This window comes from Centroberyx affinis, unplaced genomic scaffold (assembly GCF_046629955.1).
Source record: "Centroberyx affinis isolate AG114_WGS23_722 - 3 ecotype Tasmania unplaced genomic scaffold, CSIRO-AGI_Caff_v1 ptg002901l_1, whole genome shotgun sequence".
Taxonomy (NCBI): Eukaryota; Metazoa; Chordata; class Actinopteri; order Beryciformes; family Berycidae; genus Centroberyx; species Centroberyx affinis.
Window position 1 is genome coordinate 38,059 of NW_027281026.1, and position 15,830 is coordinate 53,888.

The following is a 15,830-nucleotide window of genomic DNA, read 5'->3' on the forward strand; positions in this document are numbered from 1 at the left end:
TAGGATAAAAATGTAATATGATTAGAGCTACAGTTATACCTAATTTGAACAGTATCCTAAGGTCTAGAGGATGAGCTCCATCCGCTTCATATATTTGTATTACAAAAAATGAATGATGACTACTTAATCTACAGTATTTAGAGCTAAGGTTGAAAAGAATGTGAAATTGTGCAGCTAGCATAGCAACAATCAGGCACACACAGTCACACACACACAGTTGCAGCAATAAACCAAGGACAGGAATGGACATGCTTAGCCTGTAGCCAGGAGTTTTATTAGTGAGAGTTCTACATGGTTGTGTAAACCAAACAAGCTAAAAGTAACTATTGTAATCTAATACATTATTCCACAGTAAGGTTAGACATAAATAGAGGATTAATCTATGCAGATGACAGTTTAAAGTTTACACTGCCTACTAAGGTCATGCGATTCAATTATAACCATTAGTTAAGTTATGGTTCTATAAGTTAATTGCCACTGCATGAGTGGCTGTGGTCACTGCATCTCGTCATTTTCTTTACTGTTGCTTCATCTCCTGCGTCGGCGCGACTTCAAGCTGGAGGGAGTGGCTGCCATTTCACCACGGCCAATCACGGTGCACTCTGTTTTAAGGCACCCACATTTATCGATGTGGGTGTAGGTGTGGGTTATCTCAGTGCCATCGGGACAGGAGAGTTGGATCTGGCGTTGGGACGTGGCTAATTCCTGACAGCAGGAGCAGGAGTGCTCCAAGGAATTCATCCTAAAAGAGTAGCTAAGGGAGGAGAAGAAAACAAGTAAGGATAGACAATAAATACAGTTGGGGCGCATGAAAATGAGAAGAGACCAAGGAGAGGGTTGGGAGGGAAGAGCAAAAAAGAGGATGAGGAGAGGTAGGAAGATGAGAAAGTGAGCAAGGCAGGGAGGATGGACAAGAGCAGAGGGAGGTGAAAGATGAGAAAAGGAGAATGGTGACATTTGTGGTGACGGAAGACATTTGTGAAATTTAGGATTATAGAGCAACAAAGTATAAAAACGTATTATAGGAGGTCAGCATCTGGCACAAACCTTGTTCCTCCTAGAAGTCAACTTTTCAGGAATTGAGAATTGTTTCTTTTTATCATTATTTTTCAATGACATTTGGAATTTTATGATTTCAGTCAAAAAATAGTTTCCGTTTGAAAGGTCATGAAAAAATTCTAGTCATGGGGGAAAATGTCACAAGCAAATTTCAGTTAAGAAAGGAACATTAAAAAAAACAACTATTGAAGATGCAAGACTTTTTCATGGCACTGATGAAACAGAAAAGGAGAGGCTTATGGCTGTGTCATCTGAAGAGGAACTCACAGAGTAAAGGTGTCACAGGCTCCAGCACAGGAGGTGATGTTAACCAGCTCTTTTGCACGGCAGCCCTTGTTCTCCAGGTAAACCCCAGTAGTGGTCACGTTGCATCGATCTGGCCGAATGCCTGGACCAATCAGGAGAAAAGCAGGAGAAAGTTGAAAGGGAATACCACAATTGACTTGATTTACTGATCATAGACTCTCATAGACAAGGGCTCTTCAAAAAAATCTATACGTTTGTGGGACAGCTTTATCTTTTAGAGTGAGATCACACCTGCGGTTGGTTTTCTCTGGTCTGAACCATAGTGAAAAAGTTTATTTTGCTGCATTTTTGTATGTTGTTTATTTAGGTTCAAACTGCCCGGTTATAAGCAAACCAGGCCTTATAACGAAAGTCACGTGAACAGAAGTTGCTCACACCTTCTCTGGTGTTCATACCAGGTAAGAACACACTAGAAATAGCTGAATATGCGCGTCTCCTTGAAATGAACTACAGGATTTTACCCCTAATCAGGCTGACCGGCCAATTCCTGGGCACTGCTTGACTGGACTCACTGGTCCTTTGGTGGAATGCTTGGAACACGCTTTTATGCACATACTCATTATCTGCTCTAATGTTATTTCTCTTTTTATAGGGGTTAGTCCGTCACACAAATTAGTTGGGGCTAGGGATTTGTTTTTTATCTCTGATCCGATCCGAGTCATTTATTGTTGATTATCTCCCGATCTGTATTATGTATTGTGATGCTCAAAATGAAGAGCTTGAAGAGAGCTTCCTGCATCAAACTGTGTTGAAATGTATGGTTAGTGCTAATCCTGCAAATTCCTGCCAACTATTACAGTAAATAATCCACAGTTCTGAAATACTAATGGAAGCGATACGTACAGGTATGGCAGCATCCATCTGGAGCCAAGGTCTCCGTTCCCTTCAGACAGATCCAGAACATATCAAACATTATTATTCACATCACATTCTCTTACTGATGTTGCATTAGCAAGGCATTTGTGTAAGGGATCACTTTTTGCACTAGGTGGCAGTATGCTCACATCGCTATAGCTCATATTCACCAGTACATTTGCAAAGTCTTTTACTGCTCCACCCCTTTTCCTCAAACAATAACCTCATTATCTGTCATAATCTGTGTTTTACATGTGTGTGTGTGTGTGTGTGTGTGTGTGTGTGTGTTTGCCTACAGGTATGCATTCCTTAGGGTCGTAGGAAGGACATAGAGTCTTGGCTTCGATGGTGACAAACTGATTTTGAATCTTCATACACTCATAGTTCACACAGGGGTTTCCAGGGGGACTCCAGATGCTGCCAGGCTGAACAAGACGAACCACAACAACTTCATTCAACTTCCACAGAAACAAGGCTTATAATTACAATCATTACATGCACCCATGCACTTTCATTTAACCTTTATTTAATTAGCCAGTCTCATTGAGATGGAGATTTATTTTTCACCTGAGAATGAAAAAACATTCATAAACATTCATAAAAATCTACAATATAATCCAGTCACACAGTCAGCAGAATACATTTTTTTTAATATAAATTAAGCTAATAAATGCAAATATTTGTCAACATACTTGCCTTCACGTAGCACATGGATAGTATTAATATGAGTTCCACATCTTAAGGATTAAGAATCAGTTTTGTCAAAGTGTGCTAAATTATGCAGGGGGTACCTGTGGTGTAGGAATGCAGTTTCTACCATGTATTGTTCTTGAGTTATTATGTCCACAAGAATGTGTCTACACACAGACGGGCAGACAGACACCGTGACGACAACCCATGTACCATGGTAGAGGGTCATAAAAAGCAGTCGCAAACATCATAGAAAATGTGAGATATCATTGCTTTAAAATCATTGCAGGGGACCAAAACTTCTAATTCAAAGTGATGTTGGTTCATTGTTTTATTCGATAGGACCCCCATTAGCTGCTACTGTGGCTAAACAGCAGCAAGTTATGGTTCTATGAGTTCCATTTATATGGTACATTGTAGCGATGTAGTGATGCAATTTCCCTTCTCTCTCTCTCTCTCTCCATCTCTCTCTCACACACACACTTGCACGCAGACACACAAACACATACACATATGTATACCAACCTTAAAGGTGTGTGTGACATTGTTTGGTAGCATGACAATGCAGCTGGTTTGGACACACGTTCCACAGCATTGGCCAGGGATGGTCTTGTACTCATAACCCTGGACACACACACAAATGCACACGCACAAATTTAGTATACACACAACCAAGTCATACACATTATTTAACCAACAGAAAGTACATAAAGGACAGGATATGGAGGCGAGAGAAAGACACAGAGAGAGAGAGAGAGAGAGAGAGAGAGAGAGAGAGAGAGAGAGAGAGAGAGAGAGAGACTTATGAGGACTAAATGTCCACACAAAAATAGAAAGATGAAGAAAATCCAAAGTGAGGACAATGTGCAACTTCTCACTGCTTTAAGGGATTCATTTAGAATTGTGACTTGTGTTTAGAATTAGGTTTAGGTTAGGGATTAACCCTTTAAAGCAGGGATAGGGAACTATGTGCCATGGAGTGCTGAGAGTATGCAGGTTTTCATTCCAACCAAACCAGGTGCTTTCACTGATTAGTTCCTCCTCTCTGGTTCAAGATATGATAATCGGGCCTCATTTATAGAATGGTCGTACGATCAAATCTGATTTTACCAGGAGCAAGTACAATTTAGGTGAAAACAGGCTAACTTAGGTAAGTGTATGAAATACTGCATGTCTGGTAGATGCTCTCTGCTGGTAATGACAGATATTAAGACTGTATTTAGAGTAAAGCTAAGAAAGGATATGACGGGTAAGTATTTCAATACTAAAAGTATTAATTCTATTTGTGCAAGGCAAGTACAGGAAAAACAGAAAAAAATCTCTAATATAGGCTTGGCTCCTACAGTAATTGAGCTCCAATCACGGGATAAAATTGAGCGCTCGTGCGTTCAAATCGGAGATCATTTCAGTGTTTCCCACACATAGGCTTTACCTGGGCGGGCATTTTCATAATTTTAAATTTTTCCATCCATCTGAGAAAGAGACACCATCCGTGATGTACACAATCGGACTCGCTCCACAGAGAAAGGCGGAAAGAGAGACGCAGTATTTCCCATACGTTAGTCAATGCAGCAGTATGTCAGTGTGTGAATGAATGAATGAATGAATGAATGAATGGGTGAGTGAGTGAGTGAGTGAGTGAGAGAGAGAGAGAGAGAGAGAGAGAGATTTCTCTTACCAGAGGGCAGTGTGTGTCACATGGTAAAGGTTTGCATTCTACTGTGTATAGATGGCTAGCATCACCAGTACAAATGCACTTCTCACATGGGCTCATGGGTACCAGGTCTCCAACCTAAACAGCCAGGGTTGGGGAGGTCAGCCCAGTCAATGTATGCTCACTGTACACACTATAATGAAGATCTCTACACTTTTCAAGAAATGCTATCCTGTGGCAAGAGGTAGAAAGAGGACTAAAATATTAAGTAGAAGTACTTACTCTGGTGAAATTTGACTTAAATAGAAGTAAGATTACTGGTGTCAACATCTACTTATGTAAAAGTAACAAGTAACTAATTTCAAATGGAGCAAACGTTACTTAAAAAAAGCAGAGATTGTTACATATGATCTTTCCAATGCAATGCAAAAAGGACAAGAGTACAAAAAGCTAAAATTTAATTAAAAGAAAAAACTTAGTAAGAAAGTGCATAAACAAAGCATTCAACACAATTTATGGATGTTTCTGATGCTTATGGAGAGCCTACAAAAAGTGTAAAAGTGTAATAATCCAAAAGTTTTTCATATAAATAAATGCCCGCTTTGCTACTCTTTATTGCCGAGCGATACCATACAATAGCAATTCAACCAGTTTATAAAAGATTTTACATTTGCTGTTCTGAACATCTGGTATCAGGTAGGACATTCCCGGGAAAAACACCAGCATTGCCTTTCCAAGCTGAAAATTGCCTCTTTTTCTTTGGAACTGGTTGGTTTCGCTATTAGCCACAGTCTACATTGAGTATTCTTTATGAATTATGTTGGGCCAGTGCCTAGAATGAGTGCAAAACACCAAGGCAAACTCATTACGATGGTGTCGCCAAAATGAAGAAAAGCAGAATCTCGCTTATTATCACTTTAAGCAAAATTACTTCATACATGATGTTTTTAGTTATTTCCACCCTTGCACCCACCCTACACATACAGTATGTCTGCATATGTGTCTTGTGGCTGGCTACTGTGACAGCAGGGGGACAAGACTTAAAATAAAATAGATTAAATAAAGCCATTTAATTATTCTATTGTATTGAATTCTACTCACTCCATATCAGTTTTATTTTGACTTGGTGGGTCTGAATTCTCACCTGATATTCATGGTGGTTGGCAACGCATACATCCTTTTTAACTGTGAAGGAAACAGTAATCCTGATCAATTAATGTATTAGAAAGGTGCTTCATGGTAGTCAAATGGAACCACATGGATTCATATGCAGTTACAATAGCACTCACCCCCCCCCCCCCCCACACACACACACACATATACATACACACTCTGTACACTCACCACAGGTATGATTGAGGCAGCAGACTCCCATAGTAGTGATTACAGTAAAACCAATAGGACAGGGGGGCACTTCAGGGCACTGCTTCACATCACACTCTGTTAGAAGACACAAATGGATGAATGAAGGAGGGAATGGTGGCACTACTAAAATAAGGACTTAAGTGCTTGTTGTCCTGTTAAATACATAGTATATTGAGAATGAAAACCATGATTATAGTATATACTTAGGACTCACCACACTTCTCCGTTGGACAGCAGCCTGTGGTGGATTTAACCTTGACCTGACCTTCATGGTCACAGCTGAGGGGTGCCAGTGTTGGACAGGGACGACTACGGCAGATGACTTGCAGTTGTTCATCACATATACACTCGTCACAGCCACTTGTCCACATCTCATTGGGCTGAGGACACACAGCAGGACACAATATTTGTTGTTGAACATGAGTCAAGCCACATATCACACCAGTGGTTATTAGCAAAGTGATTTGGTTATACCTAGTTATTCAGAAAAGGCAAAATAATTTACCTTCTTCAATATTCCATTTGGTAACAGACAGAAATCTATTGGAAAAAGAGACAAAATATTAAGACATTAAGTCAGGCTACTAAATGCTAAATGTAAATATATAATCTTAAAACTCATTTTTTAGACCTGTTTTTGGCACTGCTATTGTTGATTTTATGTTTTTTAGCACTTTGTAACTTTGTTTTCAAACTATATAAATGTATACAATTCTGATTATTTTCACACCGCATATTCTTATCATAGGTTTATCATCAAACCTGGTCTAACAGTCTCGGTTACCCCATTGCTGTGGCACTATACTCTGGACTAGCCCAAGGTTAAATGTCCATTTGAACACTTGGTCAATGTTGCAGAATATAGTCGACCTCAGGCCAGTAAGGTTGCTTCTTCGAATAAGCAAAGGCTGCCCAAAATAATCAGCAATGATCATGGGGACAAAATGGGATATAGAATTGTCTAATTTTTAGATATTCTGGTGGTTCAGTAAATCTTGCAGACAGCTACAATTTTGGTGGTTATTCTGCTTTTAACAGCCTGTCTCTCTCTCTCTCAATCATGGAGATGCTGTATCTGACACTTCCCACTTAGACATTAGCCCATATGATCCTATTCCATGCATATGCTGAAGAGGAGCGGCTCACCAGTCAAACAGCTCGTGTATAAAAATGTACATTGCCTTCCGAAGGTATTCAACCAACAGTAAAAATGTTGATATTCAATAAAAAAACAATAACAAAAAAAAAAAGAAAAGAAAAGTGTAGGCATATAAAATACCATCACAATGTTTTATGAACTAACTTTATGATAACAGAACAATACTTTTTCACCCTTGAAAATTCTTTCAAGGTTATTTGAGGCAGTGAAAAAGAATATAGAATATGAATTAAAGGCAAGTTACAAGTACAACCAAAGTGCTATCAACTCTGTACTCTGTATTTAAAATCACTGTAAGGCCTGTCACATACTCAAAGCATGCAACGCACAATTACTGCTGAATGAACAACTACCAATGAAGAAGTAATTTCCTATGTAAAAAAAAATGATAATGGCGGCCGGTGACACTGGCTGATCTGAGATTATCTTCCTGACATAAAATGCTGGATGTCCCAAACATTTCTCCAGCTTAATGAGGGTAAATCTGAGGTTGTTTTATTTGGCCCCCCAAACGCCATCAGCCAGCGTCAGCATCACCTTGGCAGCGTATCAAATAATGTTACATCGACTGCTAGAAATCTGGGTGTTCTGTTTGATCCAGATCTGCTCTTTAAGAACCACGTCAAGAAAATTGTTCAGGCGTGCTTCCTCCAGTTGAGAACCATTTCTAAAATAAGGTCATTCTTATCATTTGCAGACCTTGAGAAGGTGATTCATGCTTTTATTTCAACCCACTTAGACTGTTGCAGTTCTCTCGCTAGTCGTTCCACTGTCCAAACTGAAAACTAACTTCTCATTTAGAGCACCTGTACTGTGGAACAATCTGCCTGAGAAATCTGATCTTAAAGACGCACTTTTATATGATTGCCTTTTCTTAATTGTTTTGATGTTTTTATTACTGCTTTCTATTACTCATCTCTGTTTTATCATTTGGCTTGTATTCCTTTATGAATGTCTATTTCATTTATTTTCTTTTACTTTCCTTTTTAATTAGTGTACCTGTTTTATCATTTCTTCTGTAAGGCACTTGGTACCTCTGTTTCAAAAAGTGCTTTTGAAATAAAGTGATTATTATTATTGTTGTTATTATTGTATTGTCAACTTTTTCTTTTGGCGGATATATAGAAAGTATGAATGTACACATTCCTCTACAGTAGCCATTTTAAACACTATCCTCACATGTCAATGCTCCAGATAATATGTAGTACTTTCATTTTCCATACTAGCGGCTTTGCTCCCCCTTGTGGATAAATGTAGTATTACCTCAGACATGGAGCCTCAGTCCAGCAGCTATAGGAAGCTGCTGGATGTGCTTGTACTATGTAAGCAGACAGCTAAATTGCTTTTTGTATGGGATACAATTGTACATACTCCAGCATATAATCCCATTCAAACATCGATGAATGCACATAACATTATGTAATTTTTGATGATATTCAAAGGTAACCAATGGGATATCTTTACTTTTAACACAGCTTTTGCCATACTGCTATCTGCCTGTGTCTCTTACCACAGCCGTTCAGGCATTTATTGGAGTTGGCACTGAGCAGAGTGGTGTTTGGTGGGCAGTAGCAACCCTCCAGCTTCACATCTGTCATGGCACTGAACTCATTGACGGCATAGATGAACTTCTGATTGTACCTGCAGACACAATAGCACACAGGGTCAGGGTCACACTACAGAGGCAGAGCCATTTGAAATCCTCAATCCAGGATTCCACTCCACCGTTATAAGTGAATAAGAGAATGAACGATCGCTGATTCATCATTAAGGCCACTCACAATACTTATTTTGTTTATAGTACTAGAATTATAGTACCTGAGATTACAGGTAGGCTCCACCATAGGACCACAGGCTTCATATACTTTAGGACTCTGGCATTTATATTCTATGCAGACAAGAAAAGAGCATAAACCGTGGCTTTTTTATGGCATTGTTAATAAGCAATGGAAATTCAAGTGATGCAGTTGTAGAATTGTGAGAGTAGGTAATAATGCTTGTTGTTAACATTAAATATTTTCATTGCATACCACAGACTCCATTAGTGGCGTTCCTCCAGTCAACACATACTCCAGCTACAGCACAGGCGTCAGCATAGGTCTGTAAGCTGGTGCAGCCGATGATGTCAATGTGCATGTGGCACACATCAAACTCACAAGCCAAAATGAATGGCTCGTAGTCAATCACCTTGTGGCAAGCCTCAAACACACTGGGGAAGATGTGATTCTCAGTCAGTATGGAGAGTAGACACAAACTGGATACATCAATACTCATTATTAAGCTCGGAGAAGTGAATGAACTGATTTATGTGCCTCTTGTCAGGTCAGTTTCAAGGCCCTCTTAAAGGATAAGGCTGGTGTTTTTTAATGCATTGCTTACCGTCAACAAATCCTATGAAAATAACAAAATCAACAATGTGTTTGCTCTACTCCCGTTACTTTCTGACTTCCCACGTATCGTTTTTAGCCGTCAACCCGGAAGTCATTGGCTCCAACTGTAAGCTAAAAACCTTGAAATACAGCTCACAAAGACATAGTTTCAATTTTAAAAATCGCTGTTACCATGAAAAGTCAGGCTGTTGTAGTTATTACCAAATCAAATTCAAATGGGAACAAATTCTTCATTACGCCGGGGACTATTTTCGGTGCTACGGAACTACTTTCCTGAGATGGCAAACGTGTTTACAGCCGGATTATTAAGTTGTTTGAGGAAAAAGTCGGCTGGCCCTGTGCATCTTGATGATGAAATATGTTGCCCAGAGCAACGGCATGGCTCTTTGATGAACCAAAACCAAATCATTGCTGATTTTGTTATTTTCATAGGATTTGTTGACGGTAAGCAATGCATTAAAAAACTCCAGCCTTATCCTTTAAGACGTTTAACACCAACTTTGTTTGAAGGGTTTTTTTCCAGACCCAAGAACATTTACGCCCTAAGTCTGACAGCGCTTCTCAATCCTGGTCCTTGGGGCCAAGAGTACTGCTGGTTTTCTATCCTACCGAATACACAATTGTGTTCACCTGACGTCCCAGGTGTAAATCAGTCCCTGATTAGATGGCTAGAATGAAAACCAGCAAGGCTTTCAGTTATGAGGACCAGGATTGAGAACCACTTTACAAGAGTTTTCAAGTGTTTCATTCTTGTGGGCTCATTTCTAAACTCTGCAGTAATATAATAATGGTCCACAAAATTTGCAACCAGGTAATTTTACCCAATTCATAAATTTACCACACATGTGAATACCGTGTCGGAGTGATAATCGATCTTTACATATTTAACACACATGCATGTGTGTCAGTACAATGGACCGTATAGATATGTCAGAGAAAACCACCTTCTTAATGCACGCCTACTGCTGCAGTTGCAATGTTGGCCATGATAAATTGAATCATACCAGATCGCAATTGGTTTTTAAAACTGCAATCAGAGTAATTCATGATTGCAAAGTCGAGTTGAGTCATATTTATTAAACATGTTTAATACATGTTTCTAATAACGGAATGTTATTTCACATTTATGAATGAGAAAACACTCTACCAGGACAGTACCCTGACAGCCCCTAATGTCACGCTAAACCTGTCGGCAGGTTTTATGAATAAGCCCTTTAGAAAGCAACATAGAATAAACCAATTTCCACCCCAGCTGCCTCAGTTTTCTACAGCAATTATACTATGCTATCAAAGTTATCAAATGATATATTGAGGTATATATTCAACACTGACACATATATTCCCTTCTCCTCATACCTGCTTTTGATGATCTCACAGATGGTTGCCTTGCAGGGAACAGGCACAGGGGGCGTTGGGGGGTGAACTGGTGGTTCACAGTGAGTGTTGTTAACGTGCCACTCGTGTGCCATGTTAGGACATGATGGATCAATTTTGCCACTGGGCAACATGCAGTCATCTTTCCGGTTGTTGTCACATGTTCCTAGAGGACACACATTATGAGTGAGATCATGGAATACCTGAAGAGCTCTAAAAACACAAAAACAGATAATCTATAGAATCATGCAACAGGTCAATTTGTTGTAAATTGTTTTTTTAATTCTAGGAAATTACAATCTTTAGCATTAGCAGAACCCTGGAAATGATAGGCTGTTATCGAACATGCATTATTTCTAGCACAAAATATTCCACTAATAAACAATACGCATTGATTTTGCTATGGTTCAGCATATGTTCAAAATCTTGCAATATAGATAACATATAGATGCTGATGTAATGGGACAAGAGACACTAGTTCCTTATGTTCCTAGGAAGGATAAGATGTTCATAATTTCTGTGAACAGCTCGACTGACCACACTGTCCCTCAGTGTTGCCTCTGAATTCGTCATAGGGCAGGTAGATGCTGAAGTGGAGCCCAGAGAAGGTGATTGTGGCATGGATGGCTGGGATGACCAGCAGTGTCTCGATACCATTGGTGGTGACACGGAAGTCATTATTCTCGTATGTAGGATCCACACGCTTGTCATTCACATAAATCTAAAACAAGAACCATTATGATATAAATGTCAAAGAACTTTCTAACTAAAGTGATTTGTGCAGTTCACTGCATCTACTGAGATAGTATCAAAGCTACTCTATAGACAGTATTACAGACTAGGATCAGGTTGCGTATGGGTACAAGTCCAAACTAGTTGCTGTGTTTGGAGGGATACAGTTAAAAAGTTGTTAGGGTTAAAAGACCTATAGGTAAAAAGGGTTAATGATGGTTGAGGGTTAATAATGCAACTCAATTACCAGATTTGTGAAATTGCCATTCTGGGTAATGAAGATCTTGTAGCTCTGGTAGAAGATGGTGAGAGACTGAGGACAGGACAGGCCATCAGGTGCACCACAGTAGTAGTTGTCAATCATAACACTGAAGTTGTATTTGGGCAGGATCTCTTTCACCAGCCAGTAGGAACAGTTGCCTTGAAAACTGTAGTAGGTACCATCAAAGGTGACATAGTGGGGGTCTCCCCAACCATAGCAGATACCTTCATACACAACAGATATTCAAATAAATATTAATACAAACACCACATATTGTTTACATAAGATCAAGTTTCCAATGATATTTTCATCAAACGATACATGGTGTCAGTAGTTCAAAATACATAAATAGATATCAAAAGTCAAATGAAACAAAGTCCAGATTCAAGATGCTGTTGCATCTTGATTCCTGAGGATTTGCTTCAGGTCAGACTTACATTGGCATTGGTACTGGAAGCAGCATCCAGACTCATCAAAGACTTTGATAGGAGGAAAGTTGTTTTCACACACTACAGGCACCACAGGTGCACAGTATGTGTGGTTATAGGATACCTCTCCATGACGACATATTCCTGTAACACACTTGCTTTCCTTCCAAATTTCACCATCCTATGAGGAGAATACATCATGATTACACAAAAAACTGGGATCTGGGATCTGGGATGTAGAGTGAACAAATTTCTTAACAAAGTAAAATACACCTAAAATACACAGAATACATCTAAGAGTAAGTACCCGTCTTGGAGGATTCACTTCAATACACTCTATAGGTGACGGTGTGGTGGTAGGTTTGGTGGTGGTGGGGGTTTGTGTTGTCTCAGTTGTAGAAGGAGCTGTTGTGGTAGGTATAGGGCAGTGGTAGGGCTCGACCACTACTTGACAGGTCTCAGTAACCTTGCAGTAACCTATGAAACACCAGCCATCATGGTCGGACACATTGTAGATTATGGAACCTAAGAAAGATGGAGGGAGATGCTGATCAGTCCATCAAGCCCAACGCTTCACTTATGCTAATATTAGATTGTGCCAAGTTCAGTACAGCCAGGTTATATGTATAGATTGACACCTGCACCCAACGCTATATTGTTAAATAAATAGGAATGGGGCAATGGAAAAACTGAACAAAACCTTAGTAGCCTATTACTGAAAAGAATTCAGATGCCTCTCAAGTCTCAGGGGTGCTTCTCAAAATATAATATGTGGGAATTTCATTCTCTTGCAAAAACAATGTTTTTTACAAGTGGACTTTGTTGGATAGTACTTTGATCTGCTCAACTCAAACAAGGCTTGCTATTACCAGAGAGAGAGAGAGAGGCCACTGTCTAGGCCTATATCACAAGGCTGATGAACAAGTACTTCTGGCCTGCAGTTACAATATTGCCTATATTGGTGCAGTCTGTTTAGTAATATTTTAAACTAATGTGTAGGTGGATTTGGAGGTAAAGTCTAGGACCAAGGGAAACTTCATGAATCATGAATCTGGGGCCATGGAATCTGGAGCCAGAGCTACCAATGCATCACTCACTTGCATAAGGAAAAAGGTAGGGCACTGGTGGTTCTCGCTAGCCCAGAACTAAATAATTATTGAGGACTGTACATTGTTGTATCCAGCCTCAGGAAGAGATACAATGACTGCATAGTGCATACTAAGAAATGTCATTAACATGGTTGATATTTTTCACATTAGCGGGAACAAATTACATTTTTGCATTTACAACAAGGTTTTCATATAATCCAGAACCATGTAGGACATGAATTTGAATCTAATAAGATCTAAAATCCTATTTTTTTTTATCATCTTATCCTATAAATGAACTTGACTTGTCACTAATTATTCATGGCTAGGGCTAAAGACAAGACCGAAATTTGGAAACAAATCTACCTTATCAGACTCATCACTTAAGGAGAGACTTATTTTTTTTAAACAAATTATTAGGAATTTAATTTTGTTTGCAGCTGAATAACACCAAAATAATAACAAGCCGCCAGGATCATTTCTGAGGTAAGTTTCCTCTGCCAGTAACTTCCCTAACCTTTCAGTTTGTTTTCTTTTCCAGTTGCTACTATAGCATACTCATACATATACTGTACATGAGTATGAGTATGACATGAGGGCTTTCAGGTGACACCTTCTGGCAGCCATATTGGAGGTCCTCAGCTTTTGGCAATTGTGATTGTGTTTCTAAACTTATGACTTGTCTCAATAGAATTCAACAGACATGGTTAGTCTGAATTGTTTTTATCTGGGAACTAATAATTTTGCCATGGATGAATGGTCGATTTTATGTTAAATAATGAGAGTGTGTGAGTAACCACATCATTGGTCAGCTAACCATCACTGTCTTGTAAACACATCTGATTTGCACACCAGCTAATCTATCTTGTAGAAGCTACTGGTTTTGGCATTAATTAGCATCAACCAGCTGGCTAGTAAGCTAGCTCAACCAAGGTGACTCTTCACCAGCTACCGTACAACACAAAGTGTTTTGGAGTAGAGGCTAGGGCTAAAGAAAAAGTTTCCTGTGAGACAGAAACCTAAATTTGAAAACAAATCTACTTAAACAGACTACTCACTCACTGTAAGAATGTTAGTGAATGGATCAGCACCCACACCACGACAAACTTTTTCAGGTATCTTTGTTTTTCTCGTGCTGGTGATGCAGAGCCTGTGCTCCAATGGACCTCAAATATGGTGACAGCCATAGTTGTTAAATTTGTGACACAACTGGAAATCCTCTGTTGTTTAAAAGTAAGTTTAGTATTCTGCACTTACCAATGGGAAAGTCTGTACCATTAAAATGGCATTTGCACACTTGATGACCAGTAGGTGGATGAGATGTTCCAGCCGTCGATACAATGAATTCAGTTGTTGAAGGGACCACTGTGGTGGTGGTTAGTGAGGTTGTGGTAGTAGGTGGCTGAGGTGTAGTTGTTGGTTCTGTTGTGGTAGCAGGTGTTGTTGTTGTTGTTGTTGTTGTTGTTGTTGTTGTTGTTGTTGTACTAGTAGGAGGTGAGGATGTTGTGGTCTTAGGTGTTGTTGTAATAACAGGTGAAGTAGTAGGTGGTGGTGTAGTTGTTGTAGGCGTAGGAGGTACAAAACACTGACAACATCTGACTCTGATCTCATAATCAAAACACTGCTGCAGAAGCCCTTGTTGTTTGTTGTTACATACAAGGCCAACTTCTTGATTGCAAGTTACAGCTTGTCCCAGCTGTGAGATGGGAAGACCTGGATATACAACAGCTCTACACTCAACTTCCTCTGGAGCTGAGCAGATTTGATAACCTGCAGAAATGATCTTCTGTATGGATTCATTGTCTCCACCATCAGGGCCAGATGTGGGCTTGCCAAGATTGATCCATTCTGACCAATCACAAGTCATTTTCCCAGGGCAGGTTGGAGTAACTGGGATCGGTGTTGTAGATGGGGTTGTAGTAATTGTTGTAGGTGGCTGAGGTGTAGCTGTTGGTTCTGTTGTGGTAGAAGGTGTTGTAGTTGTAGTTGTTGTTGTACTAGTAGGAGGTGAGGTTGTTGTGGTCCTAGGTGTTGTCGTAGATGGGGGTGTAGTAATTGTTGTAGTTGGCTGAGGTGTAGCTGTTGATTTTGTTGTGGTAGAAGGTGTTGTAGTTGGTGTTGTTGTTGTTGTTGTACTAGTAGGAGGTGAGGTTGTTGTGGTCTTAGGTGTTGTTGTAGTAACAGGTGAAGTAGTAGGTGGTGGTGTAGTTGTTGTAGGCGTAGGAGGTACAAAACACTGACAACATCTGACTCTGATCTCATAATCAAAACACTGCTGCAGAAGCCCTTGTTGTTTGTTGTTACATACAAGGCCAACTTCTTGATTGCAAGTTACAGCTTGTCCCAGCTGTGAGATGGAAAGACCTGGATATACAACAGCTCTACACTCAACTTCCTCTGGAGCTGAGCAGATTTGATAACCTGCAGAAATGATCTTCTGTATGGATTCATTGTCTCCACCATCAGGG

General features: G+C 39.7%; 1 protein-coding gene across 1 annotated transcript; it reads right to left on the minus strand.

Annotated features, from left to right (window-relative positions):
- Nucleotides 1–256: 256 nt before the first annotated feature.
- LOC139658433 (intestinal mucin-like protein) lies at nucleotides 257–15,229 on the minus strand. The gene is made up of 19 exons (XM_071536565.1): nucleotides 15,047–15,229; nucleotides 14,726–14,846; nucleotides 12,284–12,355; nucleotides 11,832–12,070; nucleotides 11,390–11,573; nucleotides 10,835–11,018; nucleotides 9,119–9,297; nucleotides 8,907–8,976; nucleotides 8,599–8,729; nucleotides 6,435–6,469; nucleotides 6,144–6,309; nucleotides 5,909–6,004; nucleotides 5,709–5,749; nucleotides 4,589–4,702; nucleotides 3,436–3,534; nucleotides 2,517–2,645; nucleotides 2,209–2,248; nucleotides 1,327–1,447; nucleotides 257–754 (listed from the first exon to the last, which is right to left on the minus strand). Exons 1-19 carry the CDS (start codon nucleotides 15,227–15,229, stop codon nucleotides 529–531), a joined length of 2,430 nt encoding a protein of 809 aa, XP_071392666.1. The 3' UTR covers nucleotides 257–528.
- Between the last annotated feature and the right edge of the window lie 601 nt (nucleotides 15,230–15,830).